This window comes from Embiotoca jacksoni, unplaced genomic scaffold (genome assembly GCF_022577435.1).
Source record: "Embiotoca jacksoni isolate LCO1_2020_lvr unplaced genomic scaffold, fEmbJac1.0.p SCAF_9, whole genome shotgun sequence".
Lineage (NCBI taxonomy): Eukaryota > Metazoa > Chordata > Actinopteri > Embiotocidae > Embiotoca > Embiotoca jacksoni.
In genome coordinates, this window is record NW_027185447.1 from 17,190,635 (window position 1) to 17,214,791 (window position 24,157).

Here is a 24,157-nt window from a genome sequence, read left to right on the forward strand (position 1 = left end):
GCTCAGTGTGGAATAAAGTACCTGGGGTGGTTGTGCCTCATTTTGCCAAGTTTTCACAAAGCCATTTAGTGTTGCAGGAGCTCTTTATGCCTTGTATTGATTTATATTATACGAGAACAATATGAATTCTCCTGAGGAACAGCCTGGATCTTTTCTCCTTACAGACCGTCTTCCAGGATAAAAGCCAGAGAGGCCGTGTGAGGAAGTGTTTTCCAATAGAGGAGGTATTAATCACAGCAAAATATCAATCTTATTGTCAGGTTTCCTGGTGCCAAATCTCTGAGGTAATTCATATTCATTATGACAGAAATTTAAAGAATCCATCTTCTCATCTTGTTATTAACGTTCCCATCTGGAGCATCAGTTCATCTTATCTTTCACAGACACGCTCACAGGTTCACATACACTCAGACTTCTCAAACATGACTTAAGTCAGAAACTGCAAGTATGATCCAAAGATAGACATTTGAACGGTTAACTCGTGAAGTTGCTATATTTTTCAGAGTGAAGAAATGTAAACACATTTATATACTGTACATACACATAAATAATGCAGACTGCATTTGCATCTGAACGGTTTGATGGTGTTTTTGCTCGAGGCGATTGTTCGATGCAAAAGAGCAGCATTGGGCTATAAGTGTCTTAAATGTTATGTAACCACCATGTTGTGATACAGTGAAATTATAAATGATGACGGGCAGCAGTTTGCTATTCATTTATGGGTTTAAACAAACAAGACAGCCTCTATGTTTGGAAAAACCACCTAAACTGTTGAAATTACGTAACTAACTGCAAAATCTGCTCCCTCCTGAAAACTGTCCCTCCAACCAATTTATCAGATTTGTACTACATCTACAACAGCATCTTTATGCAAAAACTACTTGTGCAAATATCAACTCCTGCAGCATGGCACGAGGCAACACTTCACTAGCAGTGAATATGAACATGTGTTAAACATGTGCAAACTGTTTGCCTTCAGTAAGAAACCTGTTTATCAAAATCTGTAAATCTACTGGGAAATACTCATCTGCAATGATCACACATTAACGTTAAATGTAGATAATGGTCTAACATTGTCTTTAGTGTGAGCTGCACACAAACTACAATAATCTACCTCTGTCAAAGCACTGTTTAAAAAAAAAAGAAAACATCCATAAATGTTACTGGGAGCGTTCCAGCGAACACATGGATAACAAAAGCTAAATGTGCCGGTCTTGTTGGAAACCCAAATTGCCCTTGCCATGGAAATAAACATGTCAGAATCAATACATTCTTTGGTTGAGTCCAGGGGACGATCTTCTGAAAGATTGAGAAAAAAAAAAACATGCAGCGTGTTCAGTAATGCTGCTCTGGTAATTGACTCATGCCCAAGATGAAAAGATTGTTTTTCATTGAGAGTTTCTTTCATTCTATTGTGTTGAGGAATCACAGTTGTTGGGCACAAGTTAAGGCAGCACAGAGTGAAGCCGGCGCTTCGAGACAAAGATGAATAAACAAAGTCAAAACAACAAAACCAAAGAAGAAAGATACATGTTGGGCAATGCTCTGATGTTTAAACATTTTCCTCCAGGGAATGTGTCGTTTCGAATATTGCTGCTCTTGTAGCTCTCCTCTGGTTCAGGCACTTTAAAGCCACAAATAGCTTGAGTCTGTGTTTAAACCCACTGACATTCTCAGTATATTGAATTCAATGAGTTTGTTGGAAGAAACCAAGTCGTGCAATAATGAAGTATGTTTTCTCCCCTGAAACCCATTCACTTTCTCCTCTATTGTATGCTAAAAAAAAAACAACTATAAACTTCACCGTGTGTCAGACTTCTAAATCCCTGAATGCATTGTCGCATGCCTTACTCAGAGAAGCAGAAATTACTTCTTTTTTCTTTTTTTTTTAGACGGTTCTGAGATGATGGATGGGATTTATTTTCAGTGTATTAAATTTGCTGGATAAAACATCTGTATGTCCTCAGAGGTAGTGATTAACAAAGTTACTCTGAAAAGCCATTATTCCATTTATACCAAACCAGGCCCACATCTAAGTCAGAGCTGCTGGCTAATGGCTGCTGGCCGTGGAGGTGAGACCTTGTCAGAGGTGCTTTTCCTACCTGATTTATGGGAAGGCCCTGGGATAAGCAGTGTATTTAGCTGGGCCGGCTCAAGGGGGTGTTAGCAGGAATAAGACTCAGAGGGGAGAGCGCGAGTGTGTGGGAGAACTGTAGGAACGAAGGTGTGTAGTTCAAACATGGGGTAATGTTTACTTTGAGTGTTGAGACCCTCGCTGTTTGCTTTGCTCCAAACCAGCCCCCCCCCAACTCAACCCATATACTTTCCTTCAGATACAGAAATAGACTGATTGGAGCTGGGACACCCATAGGTGTAGCTTTACTTGCACTGCCTGAAAAATAATAGTCAAAAATATGGACCAAGTGATGCATTCAGTCAGTGAGAGCAATAAAATATTCATCAGTGTTTTCCTGGTGGAATGTGGTGCAACGTTTGAACATTTGTGGTTACGAATTAGAAACAAAACATTCCTTCTTGGCAAAGCCCTTTTCAGAGGAAATCCTTCATTTTCATGAGCTCCTTGCAGCAGAGGAGGAAGGGTGCTGGGTTCAATGCCATAAAAGTGTGTTCTTGGGATCACAGCGTTTGTCATACTGTGTATAATTACAAAGGAAAGTATTGTAATTATCCATCTTAGAACCACACTTACACTACAGTTTGGGTTGCGGTTGAGCAGGATGGGGTTAGGGTCTGGATAATTACTTTAGGTAGAGAGCAGCAGTCTGTATGGCCGTAATGTATGAAAACATAACACCCCTTTTATGTTCATTGTATTTGTTGTAAATAGTCCATATGATGTTTGACTCTGCTTATTGTAAAGCAAAGCAACAGGTTGGAAAAAGTGGATAATTTCCACTGTATTGATTTGAAATTAGTGTAAAATCTTTCTGATGCTACAAAATAGAAAAAAAAAAAAAAGTTATGTCAAACGTGTGCATAAATTACAACTAATTATGCATCATCATTAAGATTTAAAGATCCAGACGTTATAAAACATAAAAAAATAATCTGCTTTGAAGAGTAGTTTTTGTTTAATACCTGGTTTTTTTTCTTCACAAATGCAATTATTTACTTATCTAATCAGAATTTTCCTAAAATTACATCCACTCCCTCTTCCTAGGAATTAAAAAAAAAAAAAAAAAAAAAAAAAAAAAAATATATATATATATATATATATATATATTTATGGAAAAATATTATTTATTTCAAAAGTTTAATAATGAGCACATGATGTCTCCAACTTTACTGAAAAGTCGACTCTCACTGTGTGTGTGCAATGAAGGCTGTAAGTCTGTAACATCACGCTGGTGTGTAAATTGCATATTGAATCACAATTAACTTTTCAAACTAGTTGCGAGGTCACACAATCCTGCTATACACTACGTGCCTCGAAGAAAAATATATCACACTAAAATTACCATACTGACTGTGTCTACATCTGGTGTTATTTATAGTGCAGACTAATTAAATGTGACATGATTATCTCCTTTGACCTGGGGTTCTGAGAGGAAGTGAGGATGAGGTTGTGGAGAGGACAGGAATTACAGCTGTTCGTCGCAGCACTATCACACCACTCTGTGAAAATGTCACTGATTTTTAAGTTCTGCAGGGCAGCAAATGAGCCGACCTCCCAAAGTAAAAAAAAAATGGTTTTGATGAAATGCAGACGTCAACATTAACACAGAATTTAGCATCTCACCACCGCTCCTGCCCAGATCTCCCCTCAGCTAATGAAGGGACACACTGTTGGCTGTCCAGCAAGCCTCTAAAAAATTGGGAATAAAAATATCCACTGCTTCCATTCGGGATATTTACACTCATCCTTCACACACTCTAAATGTTTAGGAATCATGACCACTGACTGATCCTGTGCTTTCAAAAACTGTGATCACAACTTCAAAACCACCCTGGTCCCTCCCTGCTTAAATCCACCAACCATGAAGCCTCAGATTAATCCGAGGGCGACAGGAAAATGAACAAGAACGTGCAAGCTAAGATTCAGAACAGCAAACTCATGTTAACATGCTGAAAGACAATAACGTTGTCCAAATCTTTGCCTTTAACTTTACATATCTAGCAGTGGACAGGACATCAGATGCTTTCCTTTACATTACAGCTCATTCATTCATCATTTCATTTTACACATTTTAAACCTGGATTTTGAATAAGAATCAAAAGAATCACTCCTCGCTGGAGATTAATTAAGCAATGTAATGTAGTGCCTGTCGATTATGAACTCTTTTAATGTCCAGCTGAACAACACTAGAAATTTGAGGCAAACCGTTGAACTTGTAACCCTGTGATACTTCAGGTTCATTTCGAAAGTGTTCAAGCTACTTCCGTTTAAAATAATGTTCTATTCTTTCAGGGTTTTTTTATTCTACTGTCAACCTCTGTATGACTCAGACACTGATACTAGTCAGGGATTTGGAGTTTGTATTTGGAGTGTTTTGATTACAACCTTACTGAAGCTGATACATACAAGATCTCACTTCTTTGATCTGTCAACACCTTTCGTGAACATTTCACAGTGTACACGTTCTTCCCAATAAAACCGACAGCAGGAGCGATGAACAAGTGGACTCAACTCACATCATTTATAAAACATTTCTCAAGGTAGCTCAAGCTCGAGCTCTTTGAATAAATAATGTCAGTTCGCTGCGATTTTGATCATAGACCAAGCATCTGGTGCCCTTCCTTTTCGCATGTGTGGCCTTAATAGACTATGACTCACAGACCTCCAGACCACCTCCAGAAGGAAAACACTTATTACAGTAATTAAGTGAATCATAGAGTAATACCAAGAGAGTAGAGAATGAGCCTGACATGACACTCTTTAAGTGTCAGAGGACTGATACATACACCGCTGAATACGTGAGCATTGCTTGCAACCATTTCACATTAGGAGTTGAGGTGACAAGAAATTCATTTGTAACTTTCAAGTGATTTTACACCCGTCTTGGCATCTGTCCTCAACTGCTAATGACTTCTTGGCCTCATGGAGCATATTTTATATGTGGGGAAAAGGTGGCACTTAGATCAGCTGTATACCTTATATTTATACAACCAGAGCTAACTGACATGACACTCTCCCCTCTGCACACAGCAATTACATTCATTGGTGGTTGCTTATGCCAGATACAGTACCAACTATAAAGATGGCAACGCAGCAATTACAGCACAAGTGTGATATTTTTAGTTGTTTCCTGTCAAACTGAGGTATAAAGTGAATGGTTCTCTGTGTAAGCTGTGAAGCAGGCATTAACTACTAAAGCTCAGAAATGTGGGAGTTCAGCGGGCTGGAACTGACTGGACGTATACTTCATTTAAATGCCGAGAGACAGCGCACTCACTTTGTACTAACATTTCACTCAAACAAACGTACCAAGTGTTTAATGGCCTCTTAAGCACTGCTCCTACTGTATTAAGAATCAGACTGTATAAAGGGATGCAAGATTAAATCTTTTACCTTCACATGAGGAGAAAAAAAAATACTTTCTGGCAGATTTTCCACTGAAAACACAACATTAACAAGCAGTATAACCCTTTTTTTTTTTTGTCCTTATTGGTTAGTCTGCAAATAATTTTCTAAATTTTTTTGAATTAATCAATAAAACTGCAAAATGTTAAAAACCAAAGTGTCATCACAATTTCACAGAACTGAAGATGACATTAATTTTACTTGTTTTGTCAGAACAAAAAAAACGTATGGATGCTATCAATAAAGATGAAGAAAAGCAGCAAATCTTAATGTATGAGGAGCTGGAACAAGACAAATGATTAATCATTTATCAAAATAGTTACCAATGAACTTTTTGTTCATCAATTTATTGATTACAGTCATCTCAATGTCGCAGCTTTAAAACTAAACCAATCAGAAAAGAGAAGATCCATCAGGTGTTCAGCCCAAAACATACAAAAATATTATCATAGCAGAAATTGAGTTTTAATAAGAGTGAATCAGTTATATTTTCACCAGCTGGTGGATGTAGAACTGCATCTAATGACTATTTTTATCAGTCAATTACCTGCTGAGGATTTTTATCAATTTATTGTTCCCTCCATCCATTTTCCTCTGCTTATCTGTTATCGGGTCGCTGTGGCAGCAGGCCAAGCAAGCTGGCCCAGACTTCCCTCTCCCCTGCAAACATTTTCCAGCTCATCCTGGGGGATCCCGAGGCGTTCCCAGGCCAGCTGGGATATATAATCCCTCCAGCGTGTTCTGGGTCTTCCCCGGGGTCTCCTGCCAGTTGGGCGTGCCCAGAAAACCTCCAGTGGGAGGCGCCCAGGAGGCATCCTGATCAGATGCCCGAACCACCTCAGCTGACTCCTTTCAACGCGAAGGAGTAGCGGCTCTACTCCGAGATCCTTCCTGATGTCCGACCCATAGCTCGTGACTATAGGGGAGGGTCGGAAGGTAGATCGACCGGTAAATGGAGAGCTTCACCTTCTGGCTCAGCTCCCTCTTCACCAACACGGTCCGGTGCAGCGCCTGTTTTACTGCTGCAGCCGCACCAATCCGCTTGTCCATCTCCCGCTCCATCCTAGCCTCACTCGTGAACAAGACCCTGAGATACTTAAACTCCTTCGCTTGGGGAGGGCACTCCGTCCCCACCTGGAGGGAGCAATCCACCAGTTTCCAGCAGAGCACCATGGCCTCAGTTTTGGAGGTGCTAACTCTCATCCCCACCGCTTCACACTCGACTGCAAACCGCCCCAATGAGTGCTGGAGGTCATTGTCTGAAGAGGCCAACAGGGCCACATCATCTGCAAACAGCAGAGAGGTGATCCCGAGACCCCTGAACCTGACGTTCTCCTCCCCCCGGCTGGGCCTAGATATCCTGTCCGTGAAGGTCACGAACAGGATCGGTGTCAAAGGACAGCCCTGGCGGAGGCCAACACCCACCGGGAACGTTTCTGACTTATTGCAGAGAATACGAACGCAGCTCCTACTTCAGTTGTATAGAGACTGAATGGCCCGTTGCAACGGCTCCGGCACCCCGTACTCCTGCAGAACCCCCCCACTAAAAACCCAGAGGCACCCGGTCGAAAGCCTTCTCCAAGTCCACGAAGCACATGTAGACTGGATCGGCAAACTCCCAGTACCCCCTCCAGTAGTCTTGCGAGGGTAAAGATCTGTCTTCCAGATCCACTGTTCCACGACCAGGACGGAATCCGCACCTCTTGAATCTGAGGTTCGACAAACGGTCGGCGCCTCCTTTCCAGCACCCTGGCATAGGCTTTGCCCGGGAGACCGAGTTGTGTGATACCCCGATAGTTGGAGCACTCTCCGGTCCCCTTTTTTGAAAATGGGAACCACCACCCCGTTCTGCCAGTCCAATGGTACCCCCATGCTACACTGAAGAGGCGTGTCAGCCAAGACGGCCCCGCAATGTCCATGTTTTAAATGTATTGTGTTGTCTCTAAAATGTCCAAAATTGTCCAAAAAACATTTTGCCAGAGCCCCGTCTGCTGTCTTCAAACTGACAGTCCGAATCCAAAAACAAAGGAAAAAAAGTCTAAAACCATCAAGCAGTTGAAAGCAATTTTTTTTGTAAACTGGCTAATTGATAAAACCTCTCAGCTAATTGGATCCCATCATGATTATCAATAATTCTTTAAAACTACAATAAAAGTTGCTAAATTGCGCTGCCGATGAATGAGACAGATGGCAGCCTTACCCGTTATCTTTTTCATTATTCACTCCAACAAACTGTCAGTCATCACATGAATTATGGAAAAAACTCAAAGCGTAATTGATCAGCAAAGCACCACGTCTTGGCTGGCAAGTCTAAATGGGTTTAAATAATTATAGAATCAAAATATGAAACAACATTTTCCATTTCTGTGATTTTTATCATTTCACACTCACTTACCTAAATTACTGGTTGATGCAAAAACATGTCAGTATCTGCCCATGCCATTAATGTGCATGTAATTAGGTGGATATGATCCCATTTCATTTGCAATAGAAAAATCATTAGGAAGCAGTGTTAAAGAGTACAAGCCAAGAAAACTACTTTTCTGTTCTTTTAGGTCATAAGGTTTGATCCCTTTTAATATTCAAAAAAATTCACTTGTGAATGAAATGAAATACTAAATATTCTTGACTTAAAGCACCAAATGCCCATGGAGCTTTAAAAAACAGATAACCATTTACTTAATCAACATAAAATTCAGCAGTTATATTGATAATCTATCAATCGTTTTTAGTCTTTCATGTTTCGTAAGAAAAAAAATACCAAAGTTCATGAGTTCCACCCCCCTCTCCTTGTTTTCTATGACAATAAATTGAATGTCTTTGGCTTTTGTTCTGCTGGTCGGACAAATCAAGATATTTAATCTGTCTTTTTATCTTTGTTGATATTTAATAGAACATATGCTCAATCAAGAATATTATTGGTAGATTAATCAATAATGAAAACAATCATTAGCTGCAACCCTAAATCCCAGCATGATGGATGGCGTAATGATTGAAAATAAAAGAGCCATGAACAACCATTTGTCATTAATCAACAGTGTACGCTATTACAGTCTGCAATAAAGTTATATGTGGAGTTCACTGGGGGTGACTGAACACTGCAGAGGGTCATGTGGTTTTTCCCATGCCTTTGTCCATTTAGGAAGTCTCAAATTCATCAGTGAAGTCATCCCTCTTTCTACCCAGAATGCACTGGCCAGACCCCACCAAATAAATAACTTGGCTTATTTTTTTCATCTGGATTCCTTGATGTATTGGGCTGGATTTTTCCATTACTAAGCAGAATAAGAGCATTTCCTTTCACTTCCAGCAGTCTCTAAAGCTGGCGCTCACCATCAGGAATGTAAACACACACAGTCTGTAAACAAGGCTCTCTCTGACCCCCAACCCCCCTCCGACAACGCTGACCACCGCAGACCAGCCTAATGACGTCCCTCCCTGACCCCACCAAACTCTCAAAGACAGACGCAGCCCCATTATTCAGCCGAGAGGTCACAGGAGGGAGAGGGGAAGAGGGGAGACGAGGAGGAAGGACGGTGTAGCGTCAGCCATTGGTTTAAGAAAGTACAGACAGTGAGATGGCAGCCCCCTTTGATATCTTCTTCTGAATCACAGTATCCCCAATCAGTGAGTAATGGAAGAGAAAAACAAATGTGGGCTCTGCGGTGGGGGGTGAGAGGATTAATGATCCGAGAGCCGCTGCAGCTGGCTGAGAGACAGCGCCGCCGAGGTTCCTCAGCGAGCCGTCAGCGCTCACGAAGGGGGCTCGAGAGGTGAGTCAAAGACTTGGAGGGAGGGGGTCAGCGTGCCATCAACACTGACTCCGTCCTCCCCCGAAACCTACAGGGATGTTGTCAGCACGGCACCGCATCTGCACAGGGAACAAAGGCCATGGACAAGGGTGAGAGGGAACGAGAGGAAGAGATGGGAGCAGCCGAGAGACTTTTCTAATTTTAACCACAATGCCACAGCGGAGAGAAGCATCACAGGCCTCATTTGGAACACATTGTTCTGATTAAAACCTTGATAAATAAACAAGCCCCAAAACAAGCACGGCGCTCTGTTCTTCGAAGAGTAAAGGGTCTGAATGTTGTTGTTTTTTTTTTTGGTTTTGTTTTTTACCACTGGACACAGATGTTGCAGCTGTCCCGGTGTTCTTGGGAAAGTTTGGGTGATTTAAAACGACATTTTCCTCCTTCCTCTCCCGCGCCTGAAATCTACAGCTCCGTCAGCCCCGCAACCATTCTAAATGAGGTGACAAATAGTGGTCACGAGGGCCTCGCCCGCTGCTGATGAAGTGGTTTTCTGCCCCGGGAAGGGAGAAAAGGTACCATGACAGAGGGATTTCAATAGCTGATGGGTTCCCCCCCCCCCACCCACCCGGGGTGGCGGCGGGGAATCTGCAGGTTACGGCTTTGTTTGGCTGTGACCAGACCTTCGTACAAAACGTGTAAATTGGAGGAATTGTTCAAATTCAACGTGTGCAGGCGGATGATGGGCAGAGGCAATTGTTACAGCAACGACGCAAACTGAAGGAAAAGCAGAAGCGATTATCGTACGCCGACCACGAACGCGCAACGCCGCAGTCAAACACTAAACTATTTCAAACTGAAGTCGAATATTTGGCAAAAATGTGCTTATTTGCTGTCCGTTGTCGAGTTAGCTGAGCATAAAGACTGTAAACAGGGACAAGCAGCTGGCGTGGCTATCTTCTAGCTCTGCGCTGTGTCCACAACCTCTGCAGCTTCCTAATTAACTTGTTTGGTTAAGCACAAAAAAAAAAAAAAAAGAAAAAAAAAATTTCAAAAACCAACGTGTAAGGACAACAGTTCGTTGCTTCTGGCGGTTACGTGTCAAACTATTTCTCAGCTCCGAGCGGTTGCCAGGCAGCCAACCGAGACTCCAGGAAGCTACAAGTCCTGATGAATCAAATGAGTAACAATGAGTTAATTGGCGAGTTTTAGAGGTTCTTGAAGGTGTTTTTTTTATTCACCATCTGATGGAGCCAAGTTACCTGATCACCCGTGTACCCAGGGTTTGATACCTGCTATCTGAAGCTTTATGTCTAACACACAGGCATGAGAGTGGTAATCACTCAAAAGAAAGTCAACAAGCGTAACTCCAAAAATGTTTCATTATTCCTTTAAATCAATGATAGAAAAATATATTGACGTGATGCTGACAACTTTCTTAATTTGCTAAACAGAAATGCAGCAGAGTGGACTGAAGCAATTGTAATTTTTTTTTTTTTAACAAAGAAATAAATTATAAAAAAAAAAAAAAATATGCAGCTCATTATATAAAAAATTAATTACCAGGGGAGCTATACTGACTCAATTTTAATCATTTGGTAAGGGCAGTTATCAAAATGCTCTTGCGGAGACCTTGAGCGCAGAGGTCAGATTTCTTAGGGCCTGAATCGTTGACACTCTGTTGCAGAGAGAAAACGTCTTGGTTTTTACATTCCATCGGCCGGGATGAAAGTGAGCAACTGTCCAGAACGAAGCCCCACTGAATCGCCTTAGGTCACAGCTTGTGCCAGACAGCTTTGACTTTACGTGGTGTCTGTAAACACGGCACTCACTCTGCAGCCTGAAACAAATTTGAAACGTTTGTATCACGCTGCAGCTTCGCCACACGGAAGGCCGGGGAATTAGAAAAACTACGCACAATAAACCCGAACTGTTTTTAAAAAGGGATTCTCCAGCTAATGGAGCCTCATCTTGGGAAGTGAAAGGACTTGCGCCGGCTAAGTGCACTCATTAATTCCAGTCTAAAAATCACTCATCACTGTCAAACGGATTCACTTATCCTCACAACACACCTACAGATCAAAGTCATTTGCGTGATTCATACCGCATTGCTCCTGGACAGAATTGTTATCAAGTGTTTTCACCACTCAAGCAATGCCAAGATAATAATCTCTGTGCTCTGCAACAACATGTACAGTGGTGTGGGAGCACCACTTGTCAGACACATGCTTTCCGAGTGTACAAAGGGGGTAAAGAAAAGCTGGCTCGGTCCCTTCCACCCACTCATCAGTGAGTGACCGTGGGGTACCCCGAGGCTCAACCTGCCTCAGACTCTCTGATCATAATGAGAACACAACTATCTGACACTGCATGCCCGCTGCCGAGAGAACAAAGACAGACTGAGACAAGCTCGGCTCCTCTCATCACACGACAGCACTTTTTTGTTGAGGGAAAAAAAGAAAAGAAAAAAAAAAGGCTTTTACAGGTTAGCAGCTCATCTGCTTTAATTAGGCTTGGTGAGAAGTAGATAGAAGAAATTAAATGGTGACTTTTGAGTCAAGTTGCAATCTACTATGTCCCTAATTTCTCAAACTCAAAGAGCAGCTCGGTCAGACAAAAAAGTATTTTCTCCCTGCTTGACCTGAAAACAGCTTCCACTCGCCTGCTGTTAAAAATGACTTTCCAAAGATTGTGCTCGGCACCTTGGCAGAAAAATAGGGTCTTTAGCGTCTGCTTGTTTTACGGTACATCCAGTCTCTGAGGGGTGCAACAATTCAATTCAACGGATACCGCTGCAGGAGCCCGTCGGGACTCGGACCGATGCAGAAACCATGCAGCCGCAGAAACAAGAGGGATGAAAGAGAGATGCAGGAGTGGTGTCAAAATGTCAAAGCGAGATGACTGGCCGTGTTCTTAGGAGATGGTGCCACAGTCTCTGGCCGCCTTTTCTTTTCTTTTCTTTTTTTTCTCCTCCCCTTTCTTTCTCTGCTAAACAGCACACTGTGGGAGAAGTTCAAGGCCAGAGGGATAGGCAGGAATAAATGCTCAATTTAAATGGTTCTTTCTTGTGGTTTCACATACAATTTCAAAGACCTGTCCAAATTACAACAGACACAGCCCATGCTCTTTCTCAGTGTCCCAGTTACACAGAAGCACACACACATACACTGACACCAGCTTACTCAGACCTGTGGCACATCCACCCGTCTATCAAGTAACAAAAGTGGGCTGGATAGGACTGGAGAACCGGGTTGGAGGGGGCAGAGTGGAGCTCTTTCTTGTTGCAAAAGTATAATTAGGAAATTGGCTCACGGGGAGCTTTCCAACACAGAGGGTGTAATGCAGTCGCTGCTTATGGTTGACAGAGAAAAAAAAAAGCACGGCTACTTCATTAGATGCAAAGGAAAGGAAGCGGGGACAAAGCAAACAAAGCAAGTGTAGGAGGAAGAAAAAAAAAAAAAAGGAAAAGGGGTGAGCGAGTGAGCGTTGGGGGATTTCTCCTTCCCTTCCATCGTGCTCATACTGGAGAGTCCGGCAGCATCTCTGGGTAAGCCTCCCCATCACTTGGGCCTCATATTGCCAAGGCTGCTCGGTTCCCACAGTGTGTCAGGGCCTGCATGTGGCCTTCCTCCCCGCTCGGGCAGCCCTGCGTCTTTAGACCCCCAGGCCCCGGAGCAGAGGTTACACCAACACAGCCAGCCACAGCAGCATGTCAGCCCCACACCAACCGTTGCCTTGGTGCCGCTGCATTAGCAAAGAGCTCCTGACTCCGTTCGAGGGAAAGTGATTTGCCATGACGTCTAAGGCTCCCCTCTTTCGTTCCCTTTTTCCTCGCTTGTTGCTGCTCGCTCACTAAGAAACCTCTTCTCTCACTCTCTCTCTCTCTCTCACTCTCTCTCTGCGCACATTTAATCTCTCCTGTGTCCCCGCTCTCATTTTTCCCTTCTTTGTCATTCTCTCCGCCAACATCCTCAAATCTTCCCTCCCTCATTTCTCTGCTCTTTCACTCCTAATTTTTTTTTCCTAGAGTAATGACTGATGCCTGAAACACTGTGCCATGATTAGAGTGACATTGATGAAAGACAACATCTGCCTTGAATAAATAGAGCTGACAAATTGTGTTGTTTTTTTGTTTTTTTCACTCATTGTTCATCTCTCTGCTCCTCCATTTTTCAAAATTGTTCCCAGCTTGCAGACTCGTCAGTGCCACAGAGTTTGCCACTGACATCAAACACAATATTTATTTTCAGTTAGGCACAAAGTATGCTCACAAATAACTTCAGAGCCTAACACAGATAATATGTCACTGCCGAGCTGCTGGATAAACAGGAACTGGAGAAGAAGCCCATCAAGTGGTCGTCCACTGCGTTTCACTCGGTGACCAACAAACAGGTGCATGCCATTACGGACCGACTCTCATACAGCAGCATTCCACACTACAAGGAAGTGTGTAATCAATGTTGTGGAAAATGAAGTGAGAAAAAAGTAGTTCTAATTGCAAAATGTAAATATTGAGTTTTCCCACAAGTGGGGGCAGACCACCCAGGATGCAAAAAAAGTCACCCACCCCCTTTCTCTTTTTGCCTTGTCGACCGCCCGAGAGATGTCTTTTTGTGAGTGCAAAACATCACCAACCACAATCAACACTCACACAGAAACCATGATGTGTCCTTGCATGCAAATACTTCTGGCAGCTCCGGCTTGGCATTTGTATTGTGGGAAAATTAAGTGATGAAAACCTAGAGGAGACGGATGAGTGAATCAGAAATTGAGTGTATTACACCATGTCTGTCTTGCTCCTGTAAAGTGCCAGAGTTTTGATTCAGGCTGCCCTTGTCTGGGTCTGAATAAATTCGCACCAGAAAAAGAGAGCAGGAGGGCAGCCAGCTGGGTAGGACGGTACTGTAGCTGCAGTGTCTGACAGACAGAGACTCCTCCATGTGTGGGTTACAGGCCGGTGTCAAATACTTGTCTGGACTGTGACAAATGCCTCCTGGTAGTCTCACTACAATTACCTACAGCATGAGCTATGAAACATAACTGTTCACACTGATGATGCTGTCTGAAGATCAAAGACAACTGCAAACTCTCAGTGGAACTTAATTCAAGCCTTATTTTGTTTCCTCTCTTTTCGGTCTTGGCAAGTCTGCACAAATATAAGCAACTGAGCACACTGACACACACGAAAAAAAAAAAAAGCTATTAAATGATTGCAAAATAAGGCGCTGAATCAACAGAAGGCATCTGCTTGAGTCAAACTCGGAATAATTGATGGCTCAAAGTCTGTAAAAACTTAACTTCTGCTCATAACATTTCAAAACATTCTAGTTTTAACTTGTTTTACGCACATTTAGACGAACGTTACCAGCTTCCCAAAGGCATCCAATAAATCTACTAATGAGGCATGCAGAAAATTAAAGCAGTTCATCCCGGCCACGATGAGTAAACATTTTTTTTAAAAAAGGTATTTTGAGGTGAAAACTTACCTTGAGTGGTTTTACTTCCTGAAGCTGACTGTTGGACAAAAGCGACCAGGCAGAAACCTACAAATCCAAGGCTCGCGCGTATCAAAGCGTGCATATACATGTTAACTTTCACTGTAGTTGAACACGAGCACTTTCTAAGGTCTACGATGCGCAAGAGCACATACAAGGGTGTGTGTGGTATAAAGGTCTCTTGTTATTCCCCTCTGAGCACCCGCTGACAGGATACTGTGCGATCCCTTTTTCCTCTTGACGCCTGCTTATTTGAGTTTCAAGTGATCGGGGTTGAGGGTAGCCCGACAACGCGGAGCGGAGGAAGACTTTTCTGTTATCATGTTTCGAGCCAGACCAATGTCAATTTAAGAAAGGGAGAGGGAGAGAGAGAGAGAGAGAGCGAGAGCGAGAGAGAGAGAGGGAAGAAAAGAGGGAGAGATGGAGTGCAGCGGCGAGGTCTGAAGGGGGAGGAGAGACGAAGAAGCGTCCGCGCTGCGCTCCGGACTCGTCTGCTGCTCCTTCTCCTCTCTAACTGCCTTTCAATGCTTTCCTTTTTTGTTCTGCAGGAATTTACACACACAGGTGCTGGTTGGGCTCAAGGTGGACCGGGGTTACCAAGTGCACGGTGGGTCGGGCTCGTTCGGTCACCTGGCTGGTGCCACCTGCGCGACAAAAAAAAAAAAAAAAAAAAAAAAAAAAAAAAATTAAAAAAAAAAAAAAAGTTGCCTTCACGGCGGCGCGGTAAAAGCAATGTCTGAAAAGGGGGACAAGAGGGCGGATGACTCAGATGTGGAAAATAATAGCCTGGAGATTACATTTTGTTCTCACCCAGCAGACTGTAGAGCTCATCCAGTCCAGCTAACAAACCAATAAGTGCCTACTTTCATTACATCATGCTTCAGCAGTGATGTGATGCTATTTTACTGGCGTAACGTCTCATTAAAACTGTTTACCAACAGCAAATAACATTAAGAAAAAGTCCAATTAAAACTATAATATTACAGAATATTGAAAGGCATTCTTAAAATAATTTGGGTGGGGAAATACATTTATATTCATCCAATCTGTCACACCTGCACTCTAAATGGAGGTAAAAGTTCAACTTTAGCATTAAATTGCAAAACTAATTTCAAATCTGAAAAATGAAAACCTACAGTACGTTTATGTTATACCTCGACTGATGTCCTTGCACATCATTCTTATTCCAAGGTCAATGGGGCCCTAAAGCAATTTCATGTCCCTGTTACAGCCGGAGCTGGACTTGCATAATGAACTAAAATCCAAATGGACCTGGAACTCGCATACAAATATGCACACAAAGTAAATTACATTTTCAATAAAAAGCCCTCTTGATAATAACTCATTGTGCTAAATGAACTAACTACAGCAGCTGTTCAAAATGAATCAGTTCCTAAGGTATGATAACTAACAATCAGTAATTGTTCACAGGAACACTGGTGAACGCTTTATGGGAATCATCTGGTACAGGAATCAAAAACAAAAACCTGGATGTAAATTATATTTTGTGTCATCTGGTTCCAAAACCATAACCAACACCACATTACCCGCTTGTCAGTATTGAGTATTTTCCTGCAGGAGATTTAGCTCAACTGCTGCATTTGCCTCATTGATTTCTGCTCCTGGCTTTGAATAAATAAACCACGTCTGGTGTCAGAAATCAGTAATGAGATTCACTCAGGTATTTGTGATGCATGTTGTAAAAACAAAACCATTTTAAGCCAGTATTTCCTCAAACCAAATAAAGATGAAACAGAATGAGCACGTTAAGAGCTTTGAAGTCAAATTCTCGAGCTAAAAGATCCACAACAAATCACTGATCATGACTTACTCTGTGCACCATTACCCGTAAGACCTGAAGAAAAATGAGGCCTGAGGAGTTACATGAATCAAAACAGACCTCTCTCACATTACCAGCAGCACAACCCACTGAGCTCCTGTGCCACATTTCACCAGCGATGACATATGAAACATTTGTTTCCAGGAAGCGTCCTGCGGAGGAAAAGCATCTGTTTCCCCACACCTGCTGCCTCTCTCTGTATTATCACCGAAATTAATCAGCTGTGGTGATACATTTATGTTTGAGTTTCGACGTACGGGCAGATTCTACATTATAATTATCACGCCGGCTCCCATGTGTAATTTTTTTCCCAATCAAATTTAATTAGGGGCACACAATGAGGCTGATTGGAGATAACAGCTCAGCTTTCTTCAGACGATGCAGAGAATTTGAAACATAATCTGAAATGGCTGAGGGCACAAAGGATTATTTTCTTTATCTTGTATATTATTAAAATTTTGTCATTACCTGTACTTTAAAGATTACATGTGAAATTGTAATTATCTTAGATTCAAAAACAGACATTTCACAAACAATGTAATTCAATCTGGTTTCCCATGCTACCCTGTGTTTTGCCAGGGACTCGGGGCCTCGATAAATAAGAGATTCAGTACAACAGAATAACCTTCCGAGAATCTGTCTTCGCATCCACAGAAGAAGAAAAAACATGTAAATCCACAGCACAAAGTCAAGCAGTTCGGTGTAATTAAAATAACATCCGTCAGGGATATGGAAATATCCCATGTCCCTCTGTCCAAATCTCTGGGTAATTGTGAGCACTTGTATAACCAAATGAGCTCAGAGTCACTCGGGGAGTTTGAGAAAGTCAGCACAGAGCTGCCACAGAGCCTGAGCACAAGTCGCGGTGGAGGATGAGTACACTTTTTTTTATGGCAACACTTCATTAAAGACAGAGGGCTGTGCACGGGCATTACCCTGTGCACCAAACCAAGCTATTTTTACACCAACAGACACACAAGGGAAACCCAGGCAATGTTTAATTCATGATTCGCGTCATGAAAAGGACTTTGGCTGCACACAGGGTAAAGAAAAGTGCAGGAGTGAGGAAAGGTGTCAAGACATCAGTGAGGATCTTTCATAGATAATAAGTCAAATCAAGCTCTGTGCCACAGGGACTCAGACAGTCTTTATGCAACATATTCATGAGATTTGCTGCAGAGTGACTGACCATTTACCTGCCTTAACTTGTTTTTGCATAGAGCGAATAGCACTGGGTTCGTTCTGGATTTTACAGAATTTAAAGGCCAAATCTGTTTGCAGCTTTTTCTTTTATAAGAGCTGATGCAAGATCTATATGAAAAATGTATGACTGTCAGCGATACACCACATTTAACAGCTGCCACAGCTGTTCTATCTGCGGCAACAGTCACTTAGAAATTCAAAACTCTCCCAAAGATATGGTAACCAGTTGTTTTAGTCAGTGTTGTTACAACCTACTTTTTATTTGGACTTCAAAATATCAAAGTCAGACCATGCTCCGACTTCTGTTGCTGAAAGATAAATGCAAGATGGATGCATGTTGGGAGGCGACTGCGAGAGCCACCACTGTTACTAGACTGCATGCTAATGAACTGTGGAGTAAGAAGCCCTGCAGAGAGCCTAATGTTCTCTTCCAGATGGTCATACACAGGGACACATCACCTCAGTTCCTCATTTACTTCCTTCCAGTTGGACATTTATGCTCCCCAATTGTCTGAAAGATTAATGTGTGAAAATGCCGGGGCTCAGAGCGCAGAACTTTTCCTCTTCCCTCCCTGTTTTTTACTCTCTTCATGTGCGAGGTTACCAACACCACCGCAGGCCCAGCAGGATGTCTTGGTACTCACCATGCCAGCACCACAGGGGAGCAGAGTGGCTTGCTGAGTTCCACACTTTAGTGCAGGCATCCCAGCGAATGCTGTGGGCTTGCCCCAGGAATGCCTCCCGACCACAGCCTCAGTCAGTGGTGCTAACAGGGAGCAAGAGGGCAAAAGGAAATACAGTCATCAAGGCAGAAGAAACAGAGGTGTCACACACACCATGACGGAGAGACTTCTTCCTGCTTGTCAAAGAATACATCTGTAGCATCACAGATGAAAACAACCTCAGAGGCACAAGAGGCATTTAAGCTGTGTTGAATTTGTAGCATCACACACTCTGGTGTTTCTAACGAGTGTTATCACCCCCATGCTGTCAGGCTCTGGGTTATGAGGGCTTGGAGAGAGAGTCCTAGTTATATTATCTTATTGTTGCTGCAGCAGGGAGGTAGACGAGCTACAGACAGGCTTGTGAGCTACTAAAGTGAGCGTGCAGCTAGTGGAGAAAATAGAGGTGCGTGCTTGTACTGTAGCTCCTGTATGTGGGTGTGCGTGAACAACTGTAATCAAGGTGGACTCATCAAGATCAAGTGAGATGGAGAGAAAGATTTTGTCCAGTTAAGAACCAAAATGTAACCCTGATTAAGCCTGTATCGTTAAAAGTATCAATCCCTATACAACTAAAAAGTATAACTGAGCTTACTGCTTATCCGAAGGCACACACACACACACACACACACACACACACACACACACACACACAAACACAAACACACACACACAGGATAGAGATAATACCCATATATTTTGGGTGAACTCTTTTGATGACACAGAACTGGGCTGGGCTCACTTAAAGCCCAGCACACTCAGCAGTTGCTCTGTGCCACTTTGTCTCCACTGATCCTCAGTGATCAACCCACATGTGGAGAAAAAGGACCGGGCTTTCGGTGGCCTCTTTCAGACAGACAATATGTAAGTAGGTAAGTACAGAACAGGACCAGGACGCCGGGGAAGTCCCATGAGCTCACTGTCTAGCCAGATAGTGCAGCAGCTCGACGCCTACCTGCTTCTAACACCGGGGAGTGTCTCAGAGGAGCTTTGAGCTCATCTGTGCATCACAAGATGCCAAACATTTCTAAACCTGCAAGATGTTGGGTCATGTTCAATTCATATAACCAGTGAAATACCAAACTGAGGCTCTCTAACCTCAGCATGACTGATGATTTTGTTCGAGGGTCACTGTGACACTTTGATGAGTAAAACCTTCCAGCAAATCGCCCACATTCAGTTTCTACATTCTTCTCTAATACCCTGACCTGAATCATTTCCTCTGAAAGAAACAAGACACAGTGATTGTGTTTGGAAAGATGAAAACTGCAGCTCAGGACCAAGATCTCAGAGTCACACTGACTCAGGCTGAGTCTAACCTCATAGGCAGAACAGAAGAAAACATGTTCTTTTGCCAGACTAAACGAATAAAAGTCTGTATAGAAAATTTTAAAAAATCAAATGCAACAAGTCCCGTTTCCACGACAAAAGCCAGTTTTATGAGATAATTCATGGGTCAACAGCTGAACCCAATTCATTTTCATCAGTGAACCAAATTTAATTGTGCCATAAGCAAAATCTTTCCATATTTTGAATGACTGAGCTTCAAAAAGACTTCGAAGTATGAGGCACATAAAATGGAAATAGAGTCAAGAGTTTTCCTTTTTTCTGACAGTAAAGAAAACTCTTGATACAAACTCAGTTCCCTCTGGCCAAATTAAAGTAAATGCTGACTTGTTACTCAGCTTTTGTGTGGATGATAGAACATTTATTATATTACTGTTAATCATAAATATGTAAACACAGAAAAAGATTTACAACAAATGCGGTCTAATCCTCATTGATGGTCTTTAACAAGAAATGATGGCCTTGTGTGATTCCTAAATGAATCCGTTGAGACGATGTTTCAAGAGCTCATCATGGAAATATAAAAAGTATGCAAACAAAAGGCATATGTTAGTTACAATAACAAATCATTCACGGGCAGAAAAATTCACTGTTCTCTTTTTCCTCTATTTCAGGATGTTATTTGTGGTGTGGAGTAGAAGCAGACATATTTAAATTCATCACTTTTCTCTGTTTGAAGGCCTGAGTTTGTTTGCAGTGTGTTTATAAGAATGAGATGTGGAAAATCGGCATCTGTGCTTATTATTAAATGCTGTCTAACATATGAGCCCTCTGCCACGGTCTGGTTCCAGCGTTAGTGCTTGTAATGGCGCACACACACGTGAATCTAGACTGCACTCTAGTGGTCAGAGGTTTTTAAAGTCTGACACTGTGGGGCCACAAAACTGAGACAACAGACCCTTTTGACTTGTCACGGAACGAAGGAATTAATAACATCAATTATAACTCAGTTAAAACGGGAAAATATCTGTAAATGAACTTGACAGAAGAGAGAGTCAGTGCTGGAGGAACGTAAGAATATTCTGAACCTTTGTAGAGTCTAAAAAAATGTTTGCTAAAAATGTTATATTGAAAGGACTTTTTATATTACTGTTATTATTCTTTGACCTGCTTCAATTTGTGGCATAAGCGTCTCTATATTTTAGAACTACACTTCCCATAATCTACTGTAAACAGGAAGTGGTGCAGTCGTGAAGCAAATTTGGCCTGGGCAGTAACTTAAACCACATTTAGGTTTTTAGGCAAGGTTTGTCTTTATTTTTGGCAAATTAGCGTCATCGCAAGAACGCCGAGTTGTCCATTATCAGTTCCTGTTTGAAGCGTACCTACGCATGCTACGAAAAGTATCACAGGATAACTTTTTATTTTGAGGAAAACTTAAAAACTTGATGATTCTCAGGCAAGTTCTGGAGATCTTTAAGGCGCGTCTTTTCTGATTTCTAAGCGATTTGCGGACATCTATTAGCGACAGACACGGGAGATACGGCTATCCTCTGAAAGTGTTAAGTCCCAGTCCGTCTGAAAATGTGTGCATGGTGTATGTAGGTTCAGATTTGACTGAGTTTTATATCTGAGAAGTATGCTCCTGATTGCCAAAAGATGAACGTATCTTGAATGTCACACCCACTGCTGCAGCTTAAATTGGATAAAAAAAAAAATAAAAAAAAATCAGCAGGTCAAGCGATAACTTCCGGTTATGCTGTCTCTGTTACCTCACCTTACTCGTAACCAACTGTTCAGACGCCAGTGAAAACAAGAATATTGAAAGTACTATTAATAAATGTAAGAAAACATCAAACAGTTGGTTGCAAAGAGACATAACATTATTTGGACGAACACTATTAATAACAACAGAAATTATATCAAGGCTAATCTACCCTGCATACTCGTTGGCTATAGCTCCCAGAATTATCAAAGAAATAAACAAACTTAACTTTAATTTTATCTGGAAAAATAAGCACCATTACATTTGAAAAGGAGACCTAATAATAATAATAATAATAATAATAAAAACTATGAAGAAGGTGGGTTAAAAGCAATTGATTTTAAAATTATGAATGGAGTTCTAAAAATAAAATGGCTTCAGTCTTTCATAAGAAATGGAAAAGAATTATGGTTTTCACTTCCTCCTCTGCTGTTTAATAAGCTGGGCGGTACAGAAGTCTTGTTAAAATGTGACTTTGAAATCTCAATTTTTGATTGCCAATCAAACTCTCTGCCTTTCACCGACAAGTCCTGTTACACTGGAACATGATTTATAAGCGTAACTTTAGTCCTTACAATGTCCCACAGAGTCATTGTAAGTAGAAGACAATCTATATTTATGGAAGACTGGATGGAAAAACAGATACGGTCAATCATGCACCTAATGGATGGAAATGGTAATGTACTTAAAGCAGAAGAGTTTAATAGCAAATAGGAACTGGACTGCTCCATGGAAAACTATATTAAGGTAATACAAAACATTCCAACGGCACTTATACAATTAATTAAAAACAACATAGATAACACACCAACACCTAAATTAAACAAGTAAATTGAATTTCTTGTTAACAACATAATAATTATAACCAAATATTATATACATAAATGTCGATTTGCCAAATCCTCTCCAGTGTTCAATACACTTAAAAATGAACTCTCACTCCAAAGCAAATGTATAAGAAAAGTTAAGCAAACCCGTGCCACAAAGTTAGTTGCACCTTTGTCTGAATGATTTAGTGTAACGTCTTGTTCTACCCTTTTCCTACTCCTTAGCTGTTGTTGGGTTGTTGTTTTTTTTTTTACTTTGGTTTGGTTTGGTATATATTGACATCAACATTTGTGAAATATATATTGTATTGCATTTTAGGAGGTGTGACTCTAAGGCAGCTGATACTCAACTGACATGTAAAGAAGCGAGACTGTCATTGTTCTGTACTGTTTTTTTGTATGTTAACACGAAACAACAACAAAAACTCACCTTACTCGTAACTTTCCCACCTTCAACTCTCTTGCGCTCCCCTTGGCGAGGTGCGACCCACAGTTTGACAACATCTACTGCAGATTGATGAAAGGTGTTCACACTGTAGCCTGTTTTTCTGTCATGTCACATTGTTGCATACCAATTATTAAAAGTTTCATAAACATAGTTTCCATTTTTTCCTCATCTCAGATTGCATTTTAGACATCTTTATAATTATACTGAAGATGATGCGGGAATATGGGGAAGGTATGTAGACTGAATGGTATTCATAGCAGCCACTGATATCTGATGACTCTGAGGGTAACAGTAAAAGTGACAGGTGCTGTCACTGCGTTCTCGTCAGTCAGGTCTTCTGTCAGGTGAAGAGAAAGGATCGCTCACATACCAACATGCCTCAGAGCAGCACAAAGCTATCTGCGTTTGTCTGACAGCACTGCTGCTTCCTTTTTCTCCTGGATTTACTGTCAAAGAGGTATGCTAAAATTTAAAAACACACCACTGATACTTTACCTACTCGTACCTTCTGGTGTCTTGACAGTACAATGAATAGTTTCCACTTCATCTCAGTTGCAAATTCTATACATGTGCTTTATCTTTTTTAATCTATAATATTCAAAACAATATTCAAATCCTTTTCTATTCGGCTCCTCTTAAAAATAAAATCCCGCTGAAAGATACTTATCGTCGTAGGAAAAATAAGTATAAAAATATACAGAAAAACACATGAAAATAAGGTGGTAGATGAAGAATAACATTGAGAAGATATGATGGGTGTGGTAAAGCCAAACTACCACTGTGTTCTCTACTAACACTGTAATTCAGCACCCTGCCGTAAACACCTGCTCAGAATAAATATTTGTCAAATTCAGCAAAAAAATAAATTTCTAACAGCATACGGCAGGAGAGAGCAAATCTATTTGTGTCTAAAAGTCTGCAGGGGTGATGAAATGTTTTTCAGACAGCCCGTTGGCTCGTAAACATGCCATTATGAGCAGCAGAAACTGAACCAGGAGGTGAAAAAACAGGTTGCACCAGTTCTCAGATAAAGGTGCAAAAGCTGAGCCAGAAAACTGGTGCCTCAATTTGTGATTTGACATGAAACATGAGGGTCTATGTTTCATAAATCACCAAAGGCAAACCAAACAAATGTTAAATATTCCAAATGCAGGCAAAGAAAACATGTGACTTGTGGTCACTGTTTGATCAAAAAAAAAAAAATCGAATAATGCTTGCCACTAGTAACTTTCCATACACTGCTGCTGTCTAACGCGCACATGAGTTTTGACATCGG

At 41.6% G+C, this 24,157-nt stretch overlaps 1 protein-coding gene across 4 annotated transcripts in view; it reads right to left on the bottom strand.

The window, feature by feature from the left end:
• scube3 (signal peptide, CUB domain, EGF-like 3) overlaps nt 1-15,204 on the bottom strand; it is a 72,550-nt gene extending 57,346 nt beyond the window's left edge. For 2 of the 4 annotated variants that reach the window (XM_069140509.1, XM_069140508.1), the window contains exon 1: nt 14,781-15,204. In XM_069140509.1, the coding sequence (XP_068996610.1) occupies nt 14,781-14,880 (100 nt within the window). In that variant the 5' untranslated portion in view covers nt 14,881-15,204. The remainder of the gene's footprint in view (nt 1-14,780) is intronic. The other 2 variants (XM_069140511.1, XM_069140510.1) reach the window with 1 other exon arrangement.
• Nucleotides 15,205-24,157: the final 8,953 nt, after the last annotated feature.